This window comes from Photinus pyralis, unplaced genomic scaffold, assembly GCF_008802855.1.
Source record: "Photinus pyralis isolate 1611_PpyrPB1 unplaced genomic scaffold, Ppyr1.3 Ppyr1.4_LG3b, whole genome shotgun sequence".
In the NCBI taxonomy this organism is placed as follows: domain Eukaryota; kingdom Metazoa; phylum Arthropoda; class Insecta; order Coleoptera; family Lampyridae; genus Photinus; species Photinus pyralis.
This window is the reverse complement of record NW_022170510.1, coordinates 18,222,082-18,246,711: the sequence shown is the minus strand read 5'-3', so window position 1 is coordinate 18,246,711 and position 24,630 is coordinate 18,222,082. Positions and strand designations below refer to the sequence as shown.

The following is a 24,630-nucleotide window of genomic DNA, read 5'->3' as shown; positions in this document are numbered from 1 at the left end:
CAACTCAACAGCCGAGGATTTTATAATAACAACAAGCAACTAAGAAAATACAAAGCGCCCTGTGCACCAGATCCACTTTGCACCCCATTAGACCGGGTGCTGGTGGCACTTGTGTATTTTTTCAAGGTGCCCTCTGTACCATGGGCGTATTTTTTTATGTCATACTTTTGGGTCGCTGAATCCGAATTTCAAGAGTACCTACCAGGCCGAATTCTTGGTCAGTTTTTTGTTATTAACAATTTAAGTTGCAGGATTGGGTTTTTTCGCGTTTTCGCCGGAAAAGGAGAGGATAGCAAAAAATTTGTTCTCAAAATTCCATTCTATAGCATATAGGTGCTTAACTCCCAGGTTCTACCCCTACTTACACACATTATAGCAACGTGGAAGTAAAACCAACACGGGAATGTTTAAAAAGCTAGCCAGATCTCTTTTTAATTTGAAAGAGTGGCGCGTGATCAAAAATCTAAGGCAGGGTACCAATGAATAATTCAGGGTACCTATACGCTTACGGTAGTCCTTTGTCAACAACGCTATGACCAGAAATACAGTAAACCTCTCGCCAGGAAAGATTGCCGGTCACAGAACACTTTATCCCGGTCTACAATCTATGTTTTTCTCAAGATGTGAGCGACTTCCGGGATAGTATCGTGTCAATGTTAAACAAAAAAACTTTTCGTGCAACTTTGACACGATCCTATTCCGGAAGTCGCTCGCATCTTAAGAAAATCATAGATTGTAAATCGACACAATGTTCGCAAAATAAAGCAATGTAAATTTAATGACCGTAGTACCTACTATAGGTATAATTCCTATATAGGTATATTCAATCAGTTTTCGCATTTTGATCAGTTACTTTAATTATCAATAATGTCGATGAGCAATAGGAAAAATGTTGTTAATGAGCAATAGGTATAATTTGTTGCATTAATTAATTGATAATAAATAATGATAAAGTTAAATCACATAAACAGAACTAAACATGATTACAAAAAAACAGGTTAAATATGCAAGTTACCGATACGTTTATAAATTTTATGTCATACTTGATCTGATCATTATTCAGTTAAGTATAACGTTGAGTGAAGGATCTAGATCCTTCACTCAACGGTTATAATAATCCTAAATCAAGATGCACTATCCTATTACTCTTCTTTGAACTAAAAAGAACCGAGAAGCACCGAGCATATGGCCGCCAGAGTTTCAAGGTTTTTTTCATTTTGTTTCTTTTGTACAAATAATAAACCAATAGTTTACATGTTCGCGGGTTTTGATTTGATTATTATACGTGTGAGATGTAATAAGCTCATCAACATCAAGCAAGTTGATAACTTATTCCACATATACAGGGTGGGGCACGGTAAGTAGCAACATAGGGATTTAACATGGGAAATTAGTTTTATGCAAATCCTGCCCTCCTGTACATTTTACAGAAAAAACAGTAGAGTTTAAAGTTGTTCAGAATGAAAAGATGCATACAAAACTGTTTTTACATGTTTTATTAAGCTTTTCGTATACTCGCAAATTTAAATAGTTATTTATATAACAAGAGCGCGAAGTTCAATTTCGCGCATTGAGACTGAAGGTATTTTGACGAGGCGAAGCCGAGTTAAAATATCAGTCAAATGCGCGAAATAACTTCGCGCTAGCGTTATATACAATATTTTTTCTACAACTGAACAGATTGTTAATTAAATTTGCTGTTTAAGTTCAACTTTGTCCCGTGCGCGAAATACTTTTTTGTACTCATTGAATGGAAAGATAATGTTTCCAAGCATCCTCGATGCACGGGAAAACGACTTTCCCGCATCGCGGTGTTTTTTAGTTTCCGCTGGAGAGAAGGGGTTATGCGCGTTCTTCGGTTGGTAGTACTTATTGAAGTCAACGAACGTCATGTCATGGTTAACTGTCATCTGCTGTAAAATCAATTAAGGGGGGATTAACACCAAAATGTGAGGTTAATATAAATTCAAATTTCAAATGTACAAATTTCAAAATATTTTTACTTTTTTCGTAAAAGATAATTCGTAACATCTTCATCTGAGACAACTACGTGATGAGATACATATTTCGCATTAATACAAAAGAAAAAAAAATATTACGTAACCTTTAAAAGTACACCACTAAATAAATATCAAATAGTGTAGCAAACTATTAGTGTCTTGTCACAAGTAGTACCCTGAAGAATGATGTAGTATTTTGGTTTCGGATGAAACTTACTTATTTTTCAAGTTTTGTACATTTTAGTGCCCTGATCGCTAAAATGTGAGTTGCCGCCATCAAATTCCACATGTTTTTCCTGTAATTTAATTTGTGGATTTCGTGTAAGATGGCGCTGTTAGCGTGTAGCTAAAGTCTGTATACAGTGTGGACGTTTAGGTAACGCAGTGACCTATTAACGAAGAATAGCAACCTGTAATATACTTACATCAATTTATCACATGGATATTATCGCCAAAGACTGACCTTGTGCTTAGAGATAAAGGTGGTGTTTTGTTTGTTATCGTATTAGATACGTCCTACATTATGCTACAAACAGGATTGTAATTTATTCCACAGACCATTTATTCTTGCTCTGTCAAATTTTCAGGTATACAATACATCACCTGTTATTGGCTTTGTGTTTGAATTATGATCTATTTTGGGATTCTTATCAATATACTTGCTTTATAGTGTGTAGTGTATAATCAATGTCAATACTTATATACATAATATATTGGTCAACTTTTAATGCTCTGGTTTTATCAAGGTCCTTGGGTTTTATAGAAATATTTTATTATTAACGACCCTCGCGATCGTTTATAATTTTGTATTGCTGTCCGTCTGTCTGTCCCTGTGCACGATAACTTTGTGTAGAAACGTCCGATCGCTTTGAAAATAGACACACATGTTCTTCAGGATATAAGAAAGGTCCCTATTGTTTCGGCTATGTAGACTAACGGGCCAAAAAGTTACAACCCAAAAACTGCCCAAACCTACAAAAAAGGGTTCTGTTATAATTCTTGTTACAAAGAACATATGAACATCCGCTTTTCTGTGTTAGTAGATGAATTTTTAAAAAATTGCGCTTGCGCATGTGCAACCCAACTTTTGTATTGGAGCAATCCCAATTTTTTTATTTGTTATATTTAAATGAAATTTTGTATGTATATGCACCTCCCGCCTCGTATAAAAGTAAAAGTAATGCTACAAAAATTTGTTTTACAAGCTATGCTGATCTGGTGGAACAGAATCAATCCCTGCGTTGTAAAAAAGATGCATGCGCGAAGATCTCGAGAATCGTTCGGTATTCAGTTGTATCGGATTTTTTGGTCTAATATTAAGGCTATAGAGTGGGGCTCTGATATGTACCACAATAGCGATAATCGGATCTCATAAAACACTTATGTTTTTTACCTCTTATAAGATATTATAATAATGCCACAGATAAAATGTGAATCCCCTAAGAACTTGATTAAGGGTGGTGAATGGGGGTGGGGCTGGAAACAAGTTTTTAATTAAAAAAAGGGACATTTTTTAAATTGCAACCAGCACTTGCACGACGCAGATAAAATGTGTCGCTTTGGACATAGATTTTTTAATGTATGTCTTGGAGCTACACCCCCGAACGGTACCAAATTTGCGTTTCTAGTTACATTTTCTTCTCATGAACACAACAAGTAAGACTATCTGGGATTTTGGATGTATTCTTTGTAATTTTGTATTTCCAAAGATGCACCCTTAAACGGGCGTGTGAAAAGTCTGGTCCCCACAAAATGTTATATTTGGAACTGCAATTGCGGACAGTTCCTTCGTGTGACTTTAAAAAAAAATTATGCGCACTTCATCGTTGAAATAACCTAAACATATTGCACCAAATGTTCGTGGTGCGCATAGCGAATATGGCAGAGGGCCGTTCTAGCGCATTTTCCAATACATGTTGGAAGGCGCTATTATTGCCACTTTCTCCGTCCCTCCACTCGAAGCTGCATCTACTCTTACAGTTTTCAAGATATTATTTAGTTCGTTCTGTTTGCATTCGGTAGGTTAGGGTATAATAACAACCAAGAACCAAGAAAATTTACACCAATTGCTTGCTCCTGCGCCTGACCAGCGGCTGGTAAAGTTAAAACCAGTTATGTAGGTATTATTATTCATCATCCTTTATATCTCTTTTCTTGTTTCTGGAAACAATACCTACTAACCTGGTACCTACATTTAAAACATAATATGCGCATGGTCTGCGCGTACAGAAGACAACTGTTGATTTATTAAGATATTCGCATGCATTATTACCAATGGACACACAACTAGTAGAATCGTTACCAAAAATATGTTTTCCGCTTGGCGACATATCGCATATATGGTAAAAACCAGATGTGCGCATACGCACACTGCGCAATGTGCCAACTTTATAGTCATTTCTTTGAAATTAGTAAAGAAAAACAAGGCGTATAGTAAACATTAAATGTGTCATGCGGAAGCTGAGCGATATCATCTTTCTTAATCGGCTATTTTTTTGAAATTTTAACCACATGTGCTTCTAGTAAAGGCAAACTTATCGCAGCATTTACCTATACTACCGGCATATCTTGCACATGCGTGATTCTACCCAAAAGCTTTTCTGCTTTTTCTTTTAGGTATGTCAAAACATATATGTACCAAATTTGGTTCCAATCGGTTCAGTCGTTTACCTGAAAATGAGACTACCGACAGACAGACAGATAGAGATAATCCAGATTTTGTTTGATTCGGCTTCGTGGTGCTTCAAAACGTGTATTTTTTTATTATTTATGCTACTCAGGTATAAATATTGAGAAAGGTACCTACACCATAGCTGATCAATATATAAGTCTTAAATCAAATGTCATTTATAGCGCAACGGATGTTGTATTGAGAACCGCTGACTCCGTACGGTTGGTTTTGAGAAACTTTCACTCGTAGGGAACGGGTTTTTACATTGCATTTCAGGTGCATATTATTAAATACAACTATCGGTCGCGTTATAAATGACGTTTCATTTACGATTTAATAATTTATGTTACATTGCTGCGCATATGGACTATAGTTTACTGACGATAACATTTTTACAGAAAAATAAAGTTAATCTTCATGTAATTTCTTCAGAATTGAGTAAACAAAATACAAAGGATTATTTAAATAAAAAATGGCTTCAAATTGAAATACTACAATCGAAATTGTGTTCAATCTCAAATTAACGACCACATATATACTCTATGCCAAATAACAGCAAATAGAAAAAATAATTCGTGTAGATCCATTTTTTGGAGAATGTGTGGTTGAAGTAGGTCCTCCGTCCCACGCGATTTCGGTACCGCCGGAGGGTGGGAAGGGGGTTAAAGGTACAGTTTTGCAGGTCGGTTTTGGGGGGTCGTAGGAAAAAATTTCGCATTGTTTTCCCGCTATGGGCTCTTGAAGTGATTTTTAAAGAAACACTTTGAACGTATGTTGATGGTTGTAGTGAATTAAATTTCCTTCAATAATCGTAGACATGTGTGGTGTTTACTGTTTTGGCTTCGACATTTCGATTTTCGCCGGCAATATCATAAAGGCATCTAATTTTTTCGAAAAAAATCTAAAAAACACGTTGCTAAATAATATTTTTTAACAAGAAGCATGAGTGCTGGTGGCAACAAAAAAAATCCACGTGGTCGTAAAAAATGCACCAAATTAATGTCTTGGGCATTGAGATAATGTTCCTAGTTTTTTCCCAACGATCTTGGTGCATGAATAACGATTTTGACATGTTTTGATCAATCCATCTGACTTCAGAAATAGTACTTTGTGTACCAAGGCGGGAAAGTGGTTGTTTTCCGGGGCGAAGGAAGATATGGCCAGGCGAGGCGCAGCCGAGGCTGGCCACTTCCTGAGGCCCGGAAAACAACTTTCGTGCCGTGGTGCACACAATATTTTTTATCCTATACACTTACATTTAAAATTAATCCCTCAACAACGTCCGACCGCAAGCGCTTGAATTTGGATTTGCTTTAACGCGTCAACGTGCACGCGTTTGTTTTGTTTATTTCCACGTTTCCTGCTGACTACGCGAAAAAAATTTTTTTCACTGTTGACGATTTCGCGCACGTTGTCAAGAGCAACCTTACTTATTAATTAACCGATTAAAAATCTAGTACTTCGCGTTTCGAAATCCGTCAGAAAATGACAGGTTTTTTTGACAGTTGTAGAAAAAATAAATTTCAAATTTTTCATTGTCATTCTAGATTTTAATAAACACGACAGTTAATAGTATGCTTTTAGGTTGATGGAGAGAGATTAAATTCGGCCGCTATTTCCGTTAAGTTTCTTATGGGATTCTCTTCCACAAAAATTAAGTTTCAGTTTCATATCTTCATTGACGGTTGTTTGCGGTGTCTTATGGGGATCGCTATTCAATAACTACTCATTTTAAAGTGATCAACACAGAAATTAAGTCTCTGCGGCACTATACCAATTGACAATAACAACTTTTTATTCATTTGAATATGTCGCACACGAACGAAAATAAAAATATGGAAGCCACACCAATAATATTCCAATTAATTAATATGACAGTAAAATCATTGGTTTTAATTTATTTTAGTTGCATAAAATTAGGCGTCCTTCAGCAGAGTTTATGTCATTTAAAACTAGACAGGAAATCCCTATGTCTGCTTCTAATTAATAAATATAGAAAGTTGAACTCGCAAGAATAACTTAATTATGTACTAATACAATCAAGTACCTATCTAAACATTACAGTGACTCGACTGGAAGCAAGATGAACCAAAAAGACGCGAAGCAATGTCTTCCTTCTCAACTGTGGTATCTCAGAGTCAAATTATGTGTTGCCAGAAAAAGTGGCGAGCTGGTTGTCCCTTGTGCGAATATCACAACTTAATATCATTCTAAAAAATTCATTACACTATGTTAAATCATTAATAAATCCGCAATACATAGATCTCTAAAGTGAATGGAATACATCCCCAACCATCCCATTTTATAAGGGGTTTGTATTCGAATTATCACCTCTTTGTGAGGACCACATTCAGACGTCATATTACACACAAAACACACGATTTATTTAAAATTTATCCACAGTAAAAACAATATAAATAATAATTAGACGCTAAATTATTGCATACACGATATTTCTTGATTTATTATTCTACTACCTGCTTACTACATTTAATGGAATGCATGACTGAGTACCCAAATATTAGTTATGTATTTTGAGAATCAAAACAATCAACAACCAACAGATAAAAAAATTAGCAATCATACAATATGTAAATAAATTAAAAAGCACACATAAAAGTGATCAAAAAAGAATACAATTCAAAATTTAATTCACATATCCATTTCTTCTTCAGATATGCTTTCACTGGAACTACTGTTTTCAGTATCAGAGATGTTACTTTCAGAATTATGACTATTCGTAAACGGTTCTTGAAGTTCCAAATTTTCTTCATTAGAGTGATCAATACTGCAATTTGCATCAATGTCTTCGTTCGCTTCTAAAATGCTGTCAGCTTCAACATTTAGAGCTGGTGGATCTTCTGAAGTATCAATAAACAAATTACGTAATTGTTCCAAAGTGACTTTACTTTTATCCCAATTAGCTGCATTCTGATTTGTTGCTTGATACAGACTCTCTTCAATTGTACTTTTCACCACAAATTTATGTACAATTGTCGGTCTAAAATACAATATTTTGTTATAGACAACAAAATAGTTATTTGTTTCATTAGTACAAAAAATGCCAGTTTTCGGGACGAGGAAGATAGTTGCTGGACGACGCGTTAGCGGAGTCCAGCAACCTTCCGAGTCCCGAAAACGCATTTTTTGTACGAATAAAACATAAAATTTTTTCTCCAACCCCCTTTACTTCAAATTATATTCGAATTTAGATTCAGTCACAGTTTCACTACTAGTATAAGAACTTCTGCTTTCTTGTCCTCACGTGTCATGCCACTCTAGTTTTTAGGTTAACTTATAACCTATTCGTTCTGACTTCTTACTTCTCACCTCTCGCGACTTTGTAGGGAGCAAATCTTGAGGTAGCATGTTCTGCCGTTTCTATAATCTCTGGCGGAGTGCAATCCATGTCGCTATCAGTTTCAGTCATTTTATTGTATACACAATTAATATTGTTATATTTTGTATTGAAATAAAAAACTTACCGTACAGTTTTTTAATTAAAATTAATTGCAATTAACTTTTTCAAATTTTGAATTCAAAATGACAGATAATAGTGCAAGGGGTCTGAAGTAGATGGCGTTACGCGCGACGGCGGGTTGTATACGTATTAAAATTACGTTCATCGAATATGTAAATTACGTTACACATGGTTTAAATAAAAATAGCGAGCGTAAATCATTTTCAATACATGTACATACGTATAGGTGACATCATTATTTGCATTGAATATGCAAAAAGATTTGATTTGTATGTATAGAAATATCTTATAACCTGCAATGTAAAACGATGTCAATGTGACATATCTCTGTGATTGTAATTTTTTAATTGGCCAACTTTCAAGGTCAATTTCTTTTTGGTACTAGGACCAAAAGTATCTACTTTTTGTACAGTTGCCATGGTGAAAGCGATTAATCCGCAAAACGTCAATTTTACGTACCGAACACTGTCACAAAATAGCGTCTTATTCAGGTGGTTGGAGAAAAAATTGATTTTTAACTCGTTGCTTAATAATGTTTTAGATTTTTGGAGTGGAGTAGAGAATGAACATAAAAGACTAGCAGAAGCATTGCATGATTAAAGACAATAATGCCATTATCTAGTTACTTACTTGGTTTGGCCGATTCGATGTATTCTTCCAATTGCTTGTAGTTCATCTGCAGGATTCAGCAATGGCTCCGTTAATACAACATGTGTTGCTTCAATGAGATTTAAGCCTTTGGATCCTAAACTAATTGGCAAAAGCAGCGCAGTAATCTCGCCATTCTAAAAGTAAACTCTTGGTAGCTGATCATGAGTATGAAATAATTCACCTTAAATTTTGCAAGGCATTTCTTTAAGGACTGTATTGACAACAGTTCCGTTGATATACCATTATTTATAAGTGCATTTCTCATGACCTTTAATACTTCCACCCAAGTTGAAAAGACTAAAACTTTGACAGTGCTCTCTTCTTTTTTAAGGTTGATAATCAATTTAACGATTGCTTCAATTTTTGTTGAGTAGTTTCCTTTAATTTTGGTTTCTTCGACTTGGCTTTCAACCGCATCAGTGCGTATATACGAAACATCCTCAGGTTTGTGAGACTGTCGACAAATCGAGCATGGCAACAACCTAATGTTGGCCTAAGAAGTAAGATACAATATCAGATATAAAGTATTTCAAAATTTACCTTTTCAAAGAGAACCTGAATACACTCCAAGCAATAACAATGTCCGCATGGTAGAATGCTCCAATGTTCTTGCAGTGCATTTTTACATATGGGGCAAGGATCTGGGCTTTGACCCGCATATTGTTGAAGACGAAGTGTTTCAAGGTAACTATGTATTCCTAAATTTCTTTCCAAGGATGCCATATTTACTTTTTCCTCATTTTTTAAAATTGACACTTGATAATTTAGCTAAACAAAATTAGATAATTTCAAATTCTCAAGTGATTTTGATTCACTTACTAAAGAGGTGCTTTTTGTTAGAAAAATTTTTAGGATTCGCTTACTTTCAATGTCTACCATGCTAAACTGGAAGTTTAGATGCATTTCTGACATCAATTTGGTCTAGATTCTTATGGTCCTACCTAATGTGGAGGTGGGGAATATAAAAACTGGTGCAGTTTGAGATGTTTTGAAGGAGTGATTGTAGTGCGATATTTAAAACTTTCTAAAGTGGGGTATACTCAAATTATTCAATTGTTTGTTAAATTGAGGGTATTGCAAAAAGTGGAAAGTTTCATTTACAAGTAAAATATCATACTTCAAGACTTAATTTGAATTTCTGGATGATGCTGAAAGTAAATCCTAAAAATTCTTCGTTTTGACAGAAAAAAAAATTCTAACCTCGTGTTCCTCTATAAAATTAATATACTGAAGTTTATTTTCTAGAGCCATAGAAAGATGTTTTAAAATCCGATCTGTCTTAGATGTAGACTTCTTGTTTTCTTGTTCATCTCCAACTTTTAAACTTAATCGCGTTTTACACATATTTATTTCGTCGAGTGCACATATTTGTTGATCTAGAAGAGTCCAAAATTTGCGCATTTGCTAAAAATTAATTAAGATAATTATTATTATTATAAAGAGTACTGTTAGTTTACTTTAAATTCTATTTTCTTTTTATATAAAATACGAAAATATAGATCTCCGTCGGTTAGAGAAATATCTTCGGCGTCTTTCGTTTTTGCGAAATTAAGAAGTGCTGCAAACAGACGTTTAGTATGGTTTATGAATTGCTCCATCTTATGAGTTCGGTGGGGTTAAAATTATAGGATGAAATATCTTATGAACAAAAGTTTATTGTGATGTTTTATCCATTATAACCAACATCGAACGCTGCCATTTCAATTTTATGACGGTAAAGAAATGTAACAACATAATTGTAATGTTTCTTATTTCATGCAATATTTCAGCTAGGCCTGAAGATGGGATATAAATACCCGAAATCGATCGCCATAGAAAACATCACAATAAACTTTTGTTCGTAAGATATTTCATCCTATAATTTTAGACGTTTAGTATTTTTAAGTAAGTGGTTAGAACTATGGGCACCTCTTAATATTAATTCCTGTGGGGATGGTTTCCAGCTGCCTTTGTTGGAAATGTCTGCTTTGGCGGATTTACTTTCCATATCAAATAATACTGACTCATAGTTTCTCATTTGAACACTTACACGGCATACAAGACACTTTTTAACTTTTTTACTTTTTTTCTCAGGTCGAAGGTGACATTCCATAGCATCAAAAATTAAATTTTCATCTATTTCTATTTTTTTGCCATCTTCTGACGAATACATTTCACTAACAAGTTGTATGGTTTTTTTTCTAAATTTGATCAATTCATCATCCCACGCTGCTAATTCATAAAGCAGTTCTAGTCCGTGTGATCTTAAATTTAGGCAAACAATTAAATATATGGATTAACCTTGGTCTTTGCAAATGCCTTGAGAAAGACATTCGTTTAAGAAAATTGAGACACATGCTCACTTTAGTTTTTTGGTATTTGAACTTTCTGTAGTCAATGATGACGTAATGCGTTTCTGTAATTCTACTTCATACTGATTTCGAATAACCCAATGAGTCAGGCGAGTATACCACTCGCCTGTCTCCAAAATATATTTCTCTTCTAACTTCCACACTGTATTCATTAGGGCGTCTGTTTCATAATATGCTCGAGAACTCTACAACAGATCATAGGTAAGATAAGTAAATATAAAAATTTAAACAGTAATTCTAAGAATTGTAGTTGTTCCTGATTTTACTGTAACAGTAAATATAGATATAGAATCCAAAACATCCAGAGATCAAAAAATATATATATTTAAATACATCCTTTATTTCCAGGTCGAGCTTTGACTCCATTACGCCATACAGGCCGGTCTGATAAAATGAAAACAATAAGACAAGAAAAGAATCTACTGCCAATCTGTCCAGGCCAGCTAGCACCATAATTTAAAGGCTCCTCAATAACGCGAAAGAGGGCCAATATTTCGCAACACCACCATTCTGCTTTCATTGATGGTGACCTCGGTGACAGTAACATAACATGCCAATGGGCAATGAGCATTATGTGACGTTATATTTGTCATTATTTTCAAAAAATGAGGTTTTTCTATTTCGGTGTTACAATGAGAATTTTGTGCAACTGTTTTCGGCAAAAACAGTGTTTCAATGAGTTCCATTGTAACATTGTTTTTGGTAACTTTTCATCTCTAAGTTGGCAGTTCGTCAAGACGTCAACGTCAAATCATCAGATGTGAAATCAAATTACATACGTAAAATTTGTGTTTTCCTTGATTTTTGGTACACGAAGAACTTAATACATTCCAAATCAGTAGTTTACACATCCACCATAAATAAATTTATCTACGAGTAAAAAATTACACATTCATGGAATTTAAAGTTTCCAAATGTTAGTGTTGTGTTTATCTACGCTGCCAACTTAAAATTTGTCAACGTAAATGGTGTTGCCAACTTAAGACACATTAATTCTAAAGTTTCCTGTAGTTTTTGATAATTACTTTTTAATTAAATTAAAGCCCCGAAATAGAAAAAATAGTATGAAAAACGCGTGTTACAATGCTTTATTGTAATTACAATAGGTCACATTGTAACACTTGTCTTCCAATATACTATTTCGCCTTAAGGCTTTGGTTAAAATTTCAAAAAAATATCTATAAACAAGAAAGTTTACTTTGCGCAGTTTGCGCATGCGCAAATTAATCGTGCAGATTTTATTTGTTGACGTGCCAGAGAACCGAAACTACCAAATACAAAAAGAACGAATCTTGAAAACTGTAAAGTAGAGTATCAATGTAATGTTCTGGAAGTGACGTCACATCGAATGGTCGACGAGGATTAGCCACGTGGATACGTGTGGAATGGTATTATGGCTGTTGGCCATGTTGTGAGGTTTGTCGTTCAATCACGTGGGGTGTTAGATCACATGATGGGGGTGCTACACAAATAACAAAAGAGATGGCGGCTGTGGGATGTTTGTATCCGACGTTGTAATGATGGTTGCCTACCTGATATAGGTGCATTGGAGGTCGGCTTATGACAGGTTAACGAGAGGAAGAGTGACTGGTGGGGATTTAAAGAGGGAGGGAGTTGCAGGGGACCGCCCCCTCCTAGACAGTGATAGTTACGCAGGCGGGCATCATGGGAATTTCGTAAACCATAGAAGATATGAAGGTAGTGAAATTAGAGACAAGAAATTTGTTGATTTCGGTTTTATTTTTTTCTGATGTTATTTGAGCGGATACAAAAAAAAACATTTTTTCATTGTCACTTACTGAGTTTTACAAGAGACGTTGAGACGTTTCATTTCGGAGAAATCATTATCAACTTTGTCTTTTTATATGGCTAGTAAAAAAAGTAGATTCTATGTTGAGTAGCATTTTTTTACGAATAAAACGATGTCCGGCACACAAAAGTTGAAAACTGTTGGTTTCAACAAGATGGTGTACCTGCGCACAATGTCTTCAAGTGAGAAGATAAATCCAAAATTCATTGGGTTAACTAGAATTGTGAAAACTTACCTTATACATAATGAAATAAAAAATCACAGTAACTGTATACACAACCTTTAAAATTACAATAATTGCTATTTTAAAATTAAAACCTTAGTAGATAAAACGAAACCCACCCGCTCTAGCGGTACAAACGGTTCAAAGAATGAAGTTCTTTGTGCAACCCAAACAATCACATCCAACACTAACATTTGACAAGTTGCTGTGATATAATAAAGCAGGCTGTCATAAACTTAAGTAAGTGTTGTTCTTTTTTATATAATGACGGCACAAAAAAATGTTAATAATCAGCAACAAACAAACAATAAATTGTGAAACATTTATGGTGTCTAGTAATGTGATACGATACAAAAAAAAATGTTAATGGTAGAAATTGGCAACAAATTATAAATTATTGTATGACAATCATACCTGTGTGATGTACTTTTCAAGATATTTTTCTTGTAAGTTTAGACAGTCTTGTCTGAGCTGCTGGTCTCTTAACGTCGGCGGCATATTAGGATATGTCTCGATAATTTCGGCTAAATTATGCATAGTATGGATTAGTTGCAATTTGTCAATTGTAAGCTGTTTTTTGTCTTCCTCATTATTGAAACGTGCGGCTAACTGCATAACTTGCCGATAATGCTCTGTCGCTTCCAAGGGATTTTGTAACAGCAAATAAATACCGGCCAAACCTAAACAGTAATATAAAGAAATAGTGATGAGTGCATGGAAAACAATATACTTACCATTCAAAGCGGAGACAACAATTCTGAGATTTTCTTCACTATCAGTATTGTTTTTCTCAATTAATGCATCCAACAAACCTTCCATAGACTTAACCGATTTAGACGCACCCAAATAGCGACCTCTGGCAGTATTTGGATGATTACATGCTTGACGTATTGACAATAACGGTGCCATTATCTACAAAGTACATTTTTAGCAGTTATCGTTATAAGTAGGGATGGGCGATAACTGTTTTCACCTATCGATAAGTATCGGGTACTTACCTATCGATATATTTTACTTGTCGATATGCCGATAATTATCGAAATATCGATGGTTATCGATATATCGATACCTATCGATAACTATCGAAATATCGTCGATAGTTATCGATATATCGATAGTTATTGATATATGAATACTATCGATAGGTACCGATATATCAATATGTCGATAGTTATCGATATATTGATATGTCGATAGTTATCGCTAGGGTTGGGCGATAACTGTTTTCAACTATCGATATAAGTATCGGGTACTTACCTATCGATATATTTTACTTATCGATATACCGATAATTATCGAAATATCGATGGTTATCGATACACCAATAACTATCGAAAGATCGATAACTGTCGCTATATCGATAAGTATCGGTATATCGATAGTTCTCGTTATGGCGATAGTTTTCAATATATAGGTATCGATATAATATTACCGATAATTTTTTTGTAAGCGTGTCTAAAAACTGCATGAGTTTACTTTTATATTTTGGCGAAAAAGCCCGACAAGACGGCTCTTTTAACAAAATATGAAAATAACCGAATGCAGTTCTTGCAACTTTAATGGAGTTACCATATTATTATTATTAAGCGGTAATTGCACGCCCCATTTGAGAGAAATATTCGACGTATCGATAGTTATCGACAGGGATAGTTATCTTATCCAGTTTTATTAATAAAATCCATTTTCCGGTTTATTCTCGTGTAAAGTGACTATTAATAGTTACTCGACGTTTCTTTGCTACCTTTATCAAGGGTTTTTTGTTAGATTTCGTAAATGTCAATCAATTGAAACTGTATATCTAAATTTGAAGTGTTCTTAGCTTTTTCTGTTTTTTTTGTGACTGGTCCTCTGTATCAGATACCGATACATAGGCCATGATTACACCCTTTGATTGTCTTCTTTATTTTATCTAAAGAGTAGCCATTTTGATGCAACATTTTGTTCAAGTTTTTGAAGTGCTTCTTTTTTTGAGCAATCGTCAGTAAGACGAAAAGATCTATTTTCTAAAGATTTTATTACTGCGTTTATTTGGCATGGATGATGATGTGACGTAGCGCTTCTCTTGAGAAAGGGAGCAAAGTTAAGATTCCGAAACGTCGAGCAACTAAAAATAGTAAATTTACACGAGAGTAAACCCGAAAATGGATTTTATTAATAAAAATAGTAGCGCTCGTTGAAATCTCAACAATAACAATTTTATCGTACCAATAGTTATTGATATATCAATAGTTATCGACATATCGATATATCAATAGTTATCGATCTATCGATATATCGATTTTTTTAGCTCTACCTATTGTTATTCGATATATCTATAACTATCGATACCTATCGATATATATCGAAAAAAATTCCCATGCCTAGTTATAAGTCAATTACCTTTCTTATGCTGCTTCTATCGAGTGAACTAAGCAAGACCTCTCCACTGTAGTTCTTTAATTTGTCTAAAAATTGGTTGGTGCACAATTCATGCTCTCGACGATAATAAAACTTTTCCACCGCCGAAAATTCAATTATATATTCATTTAGAGTTTGTTTTGGAATGTTAATTTGCCCCACAACGTCGTATTTAGCAGAGCGCCACATAATCTCGGCTAGATATGTATAGAGCGGTTCGTTATTACCTTGTGAATGTGGATAGTATAGTAAGTGATTCCATGTCTCTAAGTCACTGTAGGGACTCAGCTGCAGATAATCAATTAAACCATAGAATCCTAGAAGATTGATTGATCAACAGAAATAAAAGGAAAATGTGACTACCGAAGATATCGCGAGTGATTGGGGTGCCTGTTATCGCCCACCTGTGACAAGCAAATAATTTCTTTACCATCACCGAAATCATTGCGGTGGGAATTTCAACTGTTTGGGCTTCATCAATACAGAGCCGCCACCATTTGATTAAAGTCAATGGACATCCTGGACATAAATATCGCTGTTCTCTGCGCAATGCTGGTGCCTAGACATCATGTTAAGTCATATTCGATTACACAATGAAAATGTATCTACCTGTTTAGTTTCGGTAAAGTACAGTTCTGCTTGGAGCACTTGGTAGGTGGTAAGTACAAGGTCGTAATCTTTTAACTTAGCTGGATATATGGACGCTGCTTTGGAACCTTCGTAAACCAAAACCTTCATGCTAGCACTTATATGTTTGCAGATTTCATCACACCATTGTGTTTGTAAAGTGGTCGGGCAAATAATAAGGGTTGCTTTACTCTCTAAAAGTGGCTGAAAATGATGTTTTTTTAGTAGTAATTCTTCATTGAAATGAACCAAAAATGGAAATATGTTTGAATTAATAGTTGGCAGTAGTCTGCGCATAATGCAATGCAGCAGCAATTTTGCAGTTTGCAAATGCTAGTGTTCTAAGTATTCAGCTAGAGGGGGTGATGATCACATTAAAATACAAAATCTACATATATTCACATACCTGCTCTGTCCAACATTTGGGGCACCTATATTCGCCATATTTTGCACGAAACCCCATACACTTTGAATGCTGATATTTCAAACAATTAACACACATAATACTACCCACCATGTCAGTATCACCACATATACATTGCACTTTATTTTGATCAAGTTTCGGTAACCCTCTATTCGAAATTACCATCTCCTCTAATGCGCTTTCATAAAAACATTCCAGTGCAACTCTCACACTAGACTTTCGACTAGAAAGTTTCACCCAATCCTCTGGCACTTTCAATTTTTTTGGGCTGCAATGATACTTGCTATCACAGGTCGTAGGCTGCCTTTCTCGTTTCGGAGGTCGCCTGATAATTTTGGGAGAGGCGGAATTAGAGCCTGTTACTTCCATACTAGCCATCGGATTTGATAAAATGCACGCAAGCACCTCTACAGTTTTGCCCAAACCCATTTCGTCCGCTAAGATTCCTCCAGTTTGCCTTTGTGACATCAGAGGTTTTTCATCTTGGACATCACCCAAATATTTGCTATAATATATCACCTTCTTTGTACTTAGGCATAGGGGTTGATATAAGGGATGTAGTTCCTCTGAAAAGAAAATGACTAAATCGGTAAAGCAGAAAGAAGTAAAATTACCAGAAGTAGTTAACGGCTGCTCTTTTAGTTTCATCCATGATACTGCATTTTGTTGATAGCTTCGTAGTTGTGGTTTTAAGGAGGGATGTTGTACGTATTCAGGTAAACTTATAGATTTATTCCGTATAGCCGACACATGTTGATATAAGCTATCTATTTCTTCTAAACAAGTTTTATGCTCCTTAATTTGTCCTAAAATACGTCACAATTTAGGAACAGTGGCCACTTTAGAATTGAAATAGGCTTTGCATATGCTAGGTCCAATGTCAAATCACATATACATAGCTTACTGCTATGTGTACTGTGAAATTATTATTATTTTCCCAGGACACAGCCAGTATCTGCCAAAACGAAAAACCTCGATGAGGACCTTAATCAAATCTGAGAAGAAATCATTTGGAACCCTCACTAGCCGAATTTCAAATTTTATTTGAACACCTAGTATACATAGTACCTCGGGACTAACCAAAAATTTATCGTGATATCCCCTCGGATAACCCGTATCCTGCATCATGATCTGAGTTCGATTAAACCCAAAACTGATCAATATAAGAATGGAAAATGACCGACACAGATTTGATGTATTTCAGCATTTTTTTTTGTTAATTATTAGGAAACTGATTTATGAGTGCAAGTTTTATTTGAGCCGCTCTGTATGTCTGTCTGTCATAAGACTAACGAAACATTTTTTAGAAGACACAATCCATTTATTATAAACAAAAAACCTTACGTCTAATGAATAAAAGAAAGTGAACTCTCTCTCTCCCTCTCCCTTCTTCCCTCTCTCCCTCTGCCTCTTACTGATTGATATTCCTGATTATGTTCAGTTAATTTCTGTAGTAAATTTCTTTACCTAGTTCTTCATTTTTCGCTATTGTAGATTTCTTATTACAATAGTCCTTTGTTTCGTCGACCGAGGTCGTACAGATCCTTTCCATGGTACTTCTAATTTTGTCCCTTTTTCTTACATATTATCTTGCCCACAAGTTGTATTACTTTTCCCCTCAGTGAAGTTGCTGCTGTCGCATTGGTTACATGCAAATGCCACTACATTTGCTAGAAAGTGTCTTACCGTAAGAGATTATTGTTTTGGCTGTTACCATATATCTTTGAAGTGGTATCTCTCTTTTTCTTTTGACGTCTGTGGCTGTGCTTTATTTGAAGCGCTTTTACGGATTTGTATTTGCATATAAACAGTACGAGGTACGTTAGGTGATTACTCAGCATTTTTTTAGGGCTTTACCTTCACTCAACCCTAAAATTTACCTTTTCTCAAAGTTCGTCAGTTTTCTTAAGTTCTCATCATTCTTTCTTTTGGATTACCTTTTACGTTGTATTTACCTGAACATTACCTACTACCTGCGCAGTACACGAATGACATCGCAATTTTTACTTTGACCCGCCATCTTATTAGGATTGGTATTGGTGCGCGTCACGCTATGGAGTTTCTACATTACCGACTTGGGAAATATTGTTGCTTGGCTTCACAGAAAATAAATCTCTTACGCTCCTTAAATCGTTACCGGCACTATCCCATTTCACAATATCAACTTTTCCTTCAGTTGAATACATCGCAAATGAATAAAAATAAAAATACGGAAACCAAAGCAACAACATTCAAATCAATTAATATGACAGCTAGATCTTTATTTGTTTTAAAAAGTTATTTTGGTTGCATAAAATTAGGCGCCGTTCAGAAGAGATTTTGTCATTTAAAGGTAGACAGGGATAAACAATACACGTAAATCCCTATGCCTCCTTTTTAATAAATATCCTTGTGTCAATTGTCCATGCATTGATATGGCTGACAATTATGCAACCCAAATTATACACTAGATACCGCCCTATTCAGTCGATTTATTTAACAGTTTCGATTTATTAAACTTAACTGTTACCATTACTAGAATTTTACTCATTTTCTGTGAATTGTTGAATACATGTTCGCGAATTACTGTGTAGCATAATGATAAAAAACTAAAATACAACACAACATAATACCATCAATACGAATGTTTTGAATAATGTGAATTGTACCAATTGATGAAATTGACTTATCAGGTTAGCAGCAAGTTGACTATTGAAATACATCTGTAGCATTTCCATTTTTTCTTTTTCTGTATACATGTTATCAAACGGTAATATAACAATCTTAATTTAATAAATAATGTAATTCAGATATTGACTTGTATAGAAAAACATTTGAAAAAGATGGAAATAGGTAGGATCGGTTGCATATCTGAAAGGGTATTTGACTTGTATATTTAAGAATTGAACATAGGAGATTCGAGAGGAGATTTGTATGTTCAGAGTTAAAATTTACACACTGTATATAAAATTATATTGTTGATGTAACAGGAACTTCAATATTTTTACGAAACTTTCACTTCAATTGCGAAGGTAAACAACCATGTATAGTTGACATTTGCACACAAGATTTTTTTAAAATCTTTTTTACCAGGAATAAGCTAGGAATGACGCACGCACTGTTGCAGGACCCTGTATATGACCAAATATTGTAGTATTGATTCGAAAATGTTTAGTGGCTCTTTAAAAATTGGAAAATTTTGCAAATTGTAACTTGTGGCTCTTCCGTTTCAATAGGTTGCCGACCTCTGAAGTAGACCTACTAAATTTGGACTTTATACATCCAAGCCGAGATCCAAGCGTTGTTGAGCTGTCGTGCAAAGGACCAAACTTTTGGACGATACTGATAAAGTAGCCCCTCGCTACACTCTCATTACTTAATAACAAAATAAAGTATATACTCACCTACTTCGCAAAATTCTATATTAAATATTCTAGCAAAGACAATTCGAATCACTTGGCTAATACTTTTATTTATTTTTGGCAATGGTAATTCAGCAATATGCAATTCCACAGAGATTTTGTCTTCCATGTTGTTAAATTTCATAGCGAACAATTTGAATTGAAATAACCCTACGAATGTACCTTAAAATCACTATAAGAGTAATAACGTTTACCTTTTATAAAATCCTCATCATCAGAAACACATATAAGTACAACTATGCTCCCGTCGAACTCCATCTTCAAATGTAAAGTATCATCATTGTTAATAAAAGAGACTTTGCATTTTTGCCATTCTTGAGGTAACACATTGTTGCTAATACCTAACCATATATTACCTAAATAATAGTCAGCATTGATATTATTAGGTGGAAAGACAGTAAAGCTTCTAGTCACTGATCTTGCTCTTGATTTTTTCGATGTGTCTAATGAAGATACATTTTTTGATGCAAACTTGACTGGTACAGCTTTTGTTCGTCCCATTCTAAAGCTACACAAATTAAGGTTCTCGAGATTGGTGCCGCATATAAATATTTGTAATTGTACGCGCCAAAGCCTTGCAAATTACAAACCAAACCAACGAACATATCACATAACCTACTATACAATTCATAAACATAAACAACATAGGAAGTGGTGGGAGGAAAATGGAAGAGTTCAGTCAGTAAAAGATGCGTTCGTGTTTGCGTTTCATGAGCAGCGACGACAGAGTGAGGTAAGCTGTCACGTGATGTTTGGAGTACAAGGATTACTCTATTCAAAATTATTAATAATAACGAAACAAATAGACAACAAATTACAATTTTTAATACCTATTGTTCTCCATTAAATGCACTATTTATAAAACTACTACTTTATAGAGCGAATGGATCACGCATCAGTCACACTGTGATATACCCCATTTACATGCAGCTCACTTCCGCAGCAGTGAGCAGGGAATTGGACAGGGACGATCAACTACAGTCTAATTGTCTAATTTTTGATTTTATCACTTTTTTATTTTAACAATAAGTTATATTTATCGTTCAATTTCTAGCACACCCGTACAACTTTACAACTTGCCAACATTACCTTACGTTGATTATGCTTTTTTTACTATTCGTGGTATAATTACACTGACCACAATTTAAACGATAGGTATTCTTCTAGGAAATTCCCATCTCCGCCACAGAGCCCACAAATGAAAAATTCTTACCTCAACCCAGGTTCGAACACCCGGCCTGAGGTAAATAAACAAAGTGGCGGTCTTATTCCACCATCTGAATCGCGAATAGAAAGCTAGCTTCCATTGACTTATTTGATCATATTTGTATGAGAATGACAATAATAGGTAAGTATATTCATGTCAAATTCCATTATCGACCAAGCAAAACATATTTTAAATAGAGGAAATGTGGAGTTGCCTGTGTGGAAAAGCCTTTCACACAATCTTCACAGCGATTTAACTTTCAAAGCCACATAGGTACCTGATATCCAAAATTTGATGAACGTAATTAAGTCTGTTTACTGATGGAACTTCACTTATAGTAGGAGAGCTGGTAGACATTTTTGGCTAAGTATTTGAGGCACGCTGAAAACTTGTCCACCACTTCTCCAATAATACCCAAACACAGAAATGCAGACCTGGCTGAGGAGAAGCGGGGCTAACACCTTGCCAGGCGCCTTCAAAGTTTGAAAAAAGAATGTATGCCCAGTCGAGTATCTGAATGCGTAAGAAGTAGTGGATGATCTACACATTATTAGTGTCGTCTGAATTAGTTGTAATTGTATCATGTAGAAATTTTCATCGTTTCTTATGCCGAAATAAAGACAATTCTCCTGAAACTTTCGTCAAAAGTGATCAAAGTACACTAGGTGTTCATGTATTTATTGCGGCCAGTATACACTTCAAATCAGGAGTCCCTTGGCCCTGCGTCATTGATTTGTCAATCAATTTCAGACAAGTTTTTTTATCGATTTCGCATACTTGATAGCTGATGTTGCAGCGCTTTAGCGTATGTCTGCATCATGGAGGTACAAATAATGTAGGGAGACGACACGACAGTTACCGCGCGACAGCAGATTAGCCATATTGGTGTGACACAAATGTCATCTAGGTATTGTCAGTAGCTGGCAGCTATTATTAGTTAATTGGTGCTTGACGTTTAAGTATTTCCAAGTGTTATTGTTATTGGCGTGTATCGTCCATGTTGGTATGACCATAGGCTCCGCCTACTGATACTAGTTCATAATGCACGTCACAAGCCTGGTGTCGTCTCCCCTTACCTTTTACCTCCATGGTCTGCATATGTCTGAAATTTATTCACAAATCAATGACATTATTTTTTTCAAACTTTGAAGACCCCTGGCAAAGTGTTAGCCCCGCCACTCTTCAGCCAGGTCTGCAATTCTGTGTTTGGGTATTATTGGAGAAGTGTCGGGAAACTTTTCAGAGTGCCTCAAATACCTACCCAAAAATGTCTACCAGCTCTCGGACTATTACATGGGACAAACAAAATATCGCGAAATTCAGAATTTAGGGCGGTAAACCGGGGTACTTATCCAACTCATTCCCCACGGATCTCTGCAACACGGCAATGAAATATAAACTGGTAATTAAAATGACCAAAAACGATACTAATTCGCGACTCATAGCCTATTAATGAACAAAGGAAAGCTGAGAATGAAGAAGGATGCAAGATTGCTAACCACAATCGTCAATACAAAGAAATGACCATGGTTTAATGGATCTTTGTCTGACCGATCGTGGGTCGTGAACATGAACTACAAATCACCTTTAGAACTGAAATTTCCACATTATTACGCGAAACAAACCGAAAAATTTAAATACTTAGAACAAGCGCTCCTGTTACAAATGTTAATTAGACGACTCCCTTCTCGTTTATCCTAAGACACAACAGCTGAGTAGGTAGTCCGAACGTGAAATAAATCAACAGATACAGCGAAGAATCGGACTATATTATGGGTACTTACCTCTACTTCCTTCGCGGAAATAGAAACCCCTCATACGGAGAAACATCAAATTATGGGACCCTCCTTCTCGTAGAAGTTTGCTAAGGCCCAAGAGCTCCAGTGCGCATGAGATGAGATGTGAGGGTGTTGTGCATTACGAATTTGGTCCAAAAGGATCAATAATAGTTATTTGTACCACTAGAGAAGAAAGTGGAGTTTTTCAACTCGAGTTCAAAGTTTGACACATGAGCGTAGCGAGAGTGTCAATTGAACGAGAGTTGAAAAACACTTTCTTCTCAAGTTTTACACATATTTTTTTCTAAAACTACAATCAAAATTGAAAAACTATCGTATAGAATAATGAATTTTACACATAGCAATCTAGATAAGGGTATGTTTTAATTTTAGATATCATTAATAAGATTAATGCGCAATTGTTTTTTACTTTCCTCGCTATAGAGGAAAATCCCATTTTCTTCATCCTTTTTAGAGACGAGCGTAGTTGTTTCTAAAGTAGTTTCAGAAAAAAGAATATTACGTGCAAGTTTTTAAAAGATTCCGTGAGAGAGTTTCTGGTCAAGAGGTGGCTAGCATCTTTACCACGTAACGCACCAGCGAATTCGTCGAACCTTGTGCAGCAGTGTTTGACGAAACACAAGATTGTACAGCGTCACCAGCTTCCGTACACTCCCAACATAGCTTACCGTGACTTTTGGATGTTCCCAAAATTTAAAATGGCGCTCAAGAAACTCTCAAGGAATTTTCGGACACAACTCACTTTTTTAATGCCCCTTTATTTTAACCTTGCAATTTCCAGCCATATCAAATTCATGTCTGGGGATTCAGATAGTGCTGTTGGTTTTTTTCCCAACAATCTTCGTGCATGTATGTAACGATTTCAACACTATTTTACAAGTTTCCGATTCACTCTAAGTCCTATATAACTTTTGTTCATGTTGAGCCAGTTTCCTGAAAATCAATTTGTATATTGAAGTTTGATACGGCTGGGGACATTATTAGGTCAAGTTGAAGATAAGCAGCCAGTAAAAAGTGGATTATCATGCATCAGTAAAGAAAACTTGCCAACTCCGTTACTTCCAAAAGATGCCAGAAAAATCGAAATTTTCCGATTTTACTTACTTTCATCTTTTATTAATTATTACGGATTTCATCCCTTTTGCGCTGGGACCAATATTTAATAAGATATGGAGAGAAGAAGAATAATCGAATATAAAAAAATTTTTAAGTAGAGTATTGCACGTCGTACAGTCCTAAATATAAAAGTCTTATTCTAAGTAGAAAACATCATCATTATCTGTAGTAGAGCCATAGAGGATAATTCTCCTCTGGTAGAGCATATCAATGAGCATATCAAACTCGGCAAGACCTCGACGGTATTTGATAGAATATGTATTGTAAGTTGCATAACGCGTTCTTTATCCTATTATTCTTCACCAACTGTAAATAGTTGCTGAATATATGTACCTATTTGATTATAAATATTTATTTATTATGGATACTTACATTACCTTTTGATACTCTGCTTTTGGTGAAGAGAAATTCAATTCTATCTTTCTTTCAGTTCCGCGGTTTTACCTGTTCCCTGACTCAAGACTGGGAGGGG

General features: G+C 35.2%; 1 protein-coding gene across 1 annotated transcript; it reads right to left on the bottom strand.

The window, feature by feature from the left end:
• Positions 1-7,033: 7,033 nt before the first annotated feature.
• LOC116166802 (E3 ubiquitin-protein ligase SHPRH) lies at positions 7,034-20,659 on the bottom strand. Its single transcript, XM_031481939.1, has 17 exons — positions 20,231-20,659; positions 20,019-20,186; positions 17,250-17,441; positions 16,618-17,201; positions 16,194-16,415; positions 15,948-16,143; positions 15,567-15,901; positions 13,922-14,099; positions 13,602-13,867; positions 11,146-11,339; positions 10,712-11,046; positions 10,261-10,361; positions 10,004-10,207; positions 9,344-9,571; positions 8,985-9,296; positions 8,783-8,937; positions 7,034-7,672 (listed from the first exon to the last, which is right to left on the bottom strand). The coding sequence occupies exons 1-17, from the start codon at positions 20,535-20,537 to the stop codon at positions 7,324-7,326; spliced, it is 4,326 nt and encodes a 1,441-aa protein (XP_031337799.1). The 5' UTR covers positions 20,538-20,659; the 3' UTR covers positions 7,034-7,323.
• Positions 20,660-24,630: the final 3,971 nt, after the last annotated feature.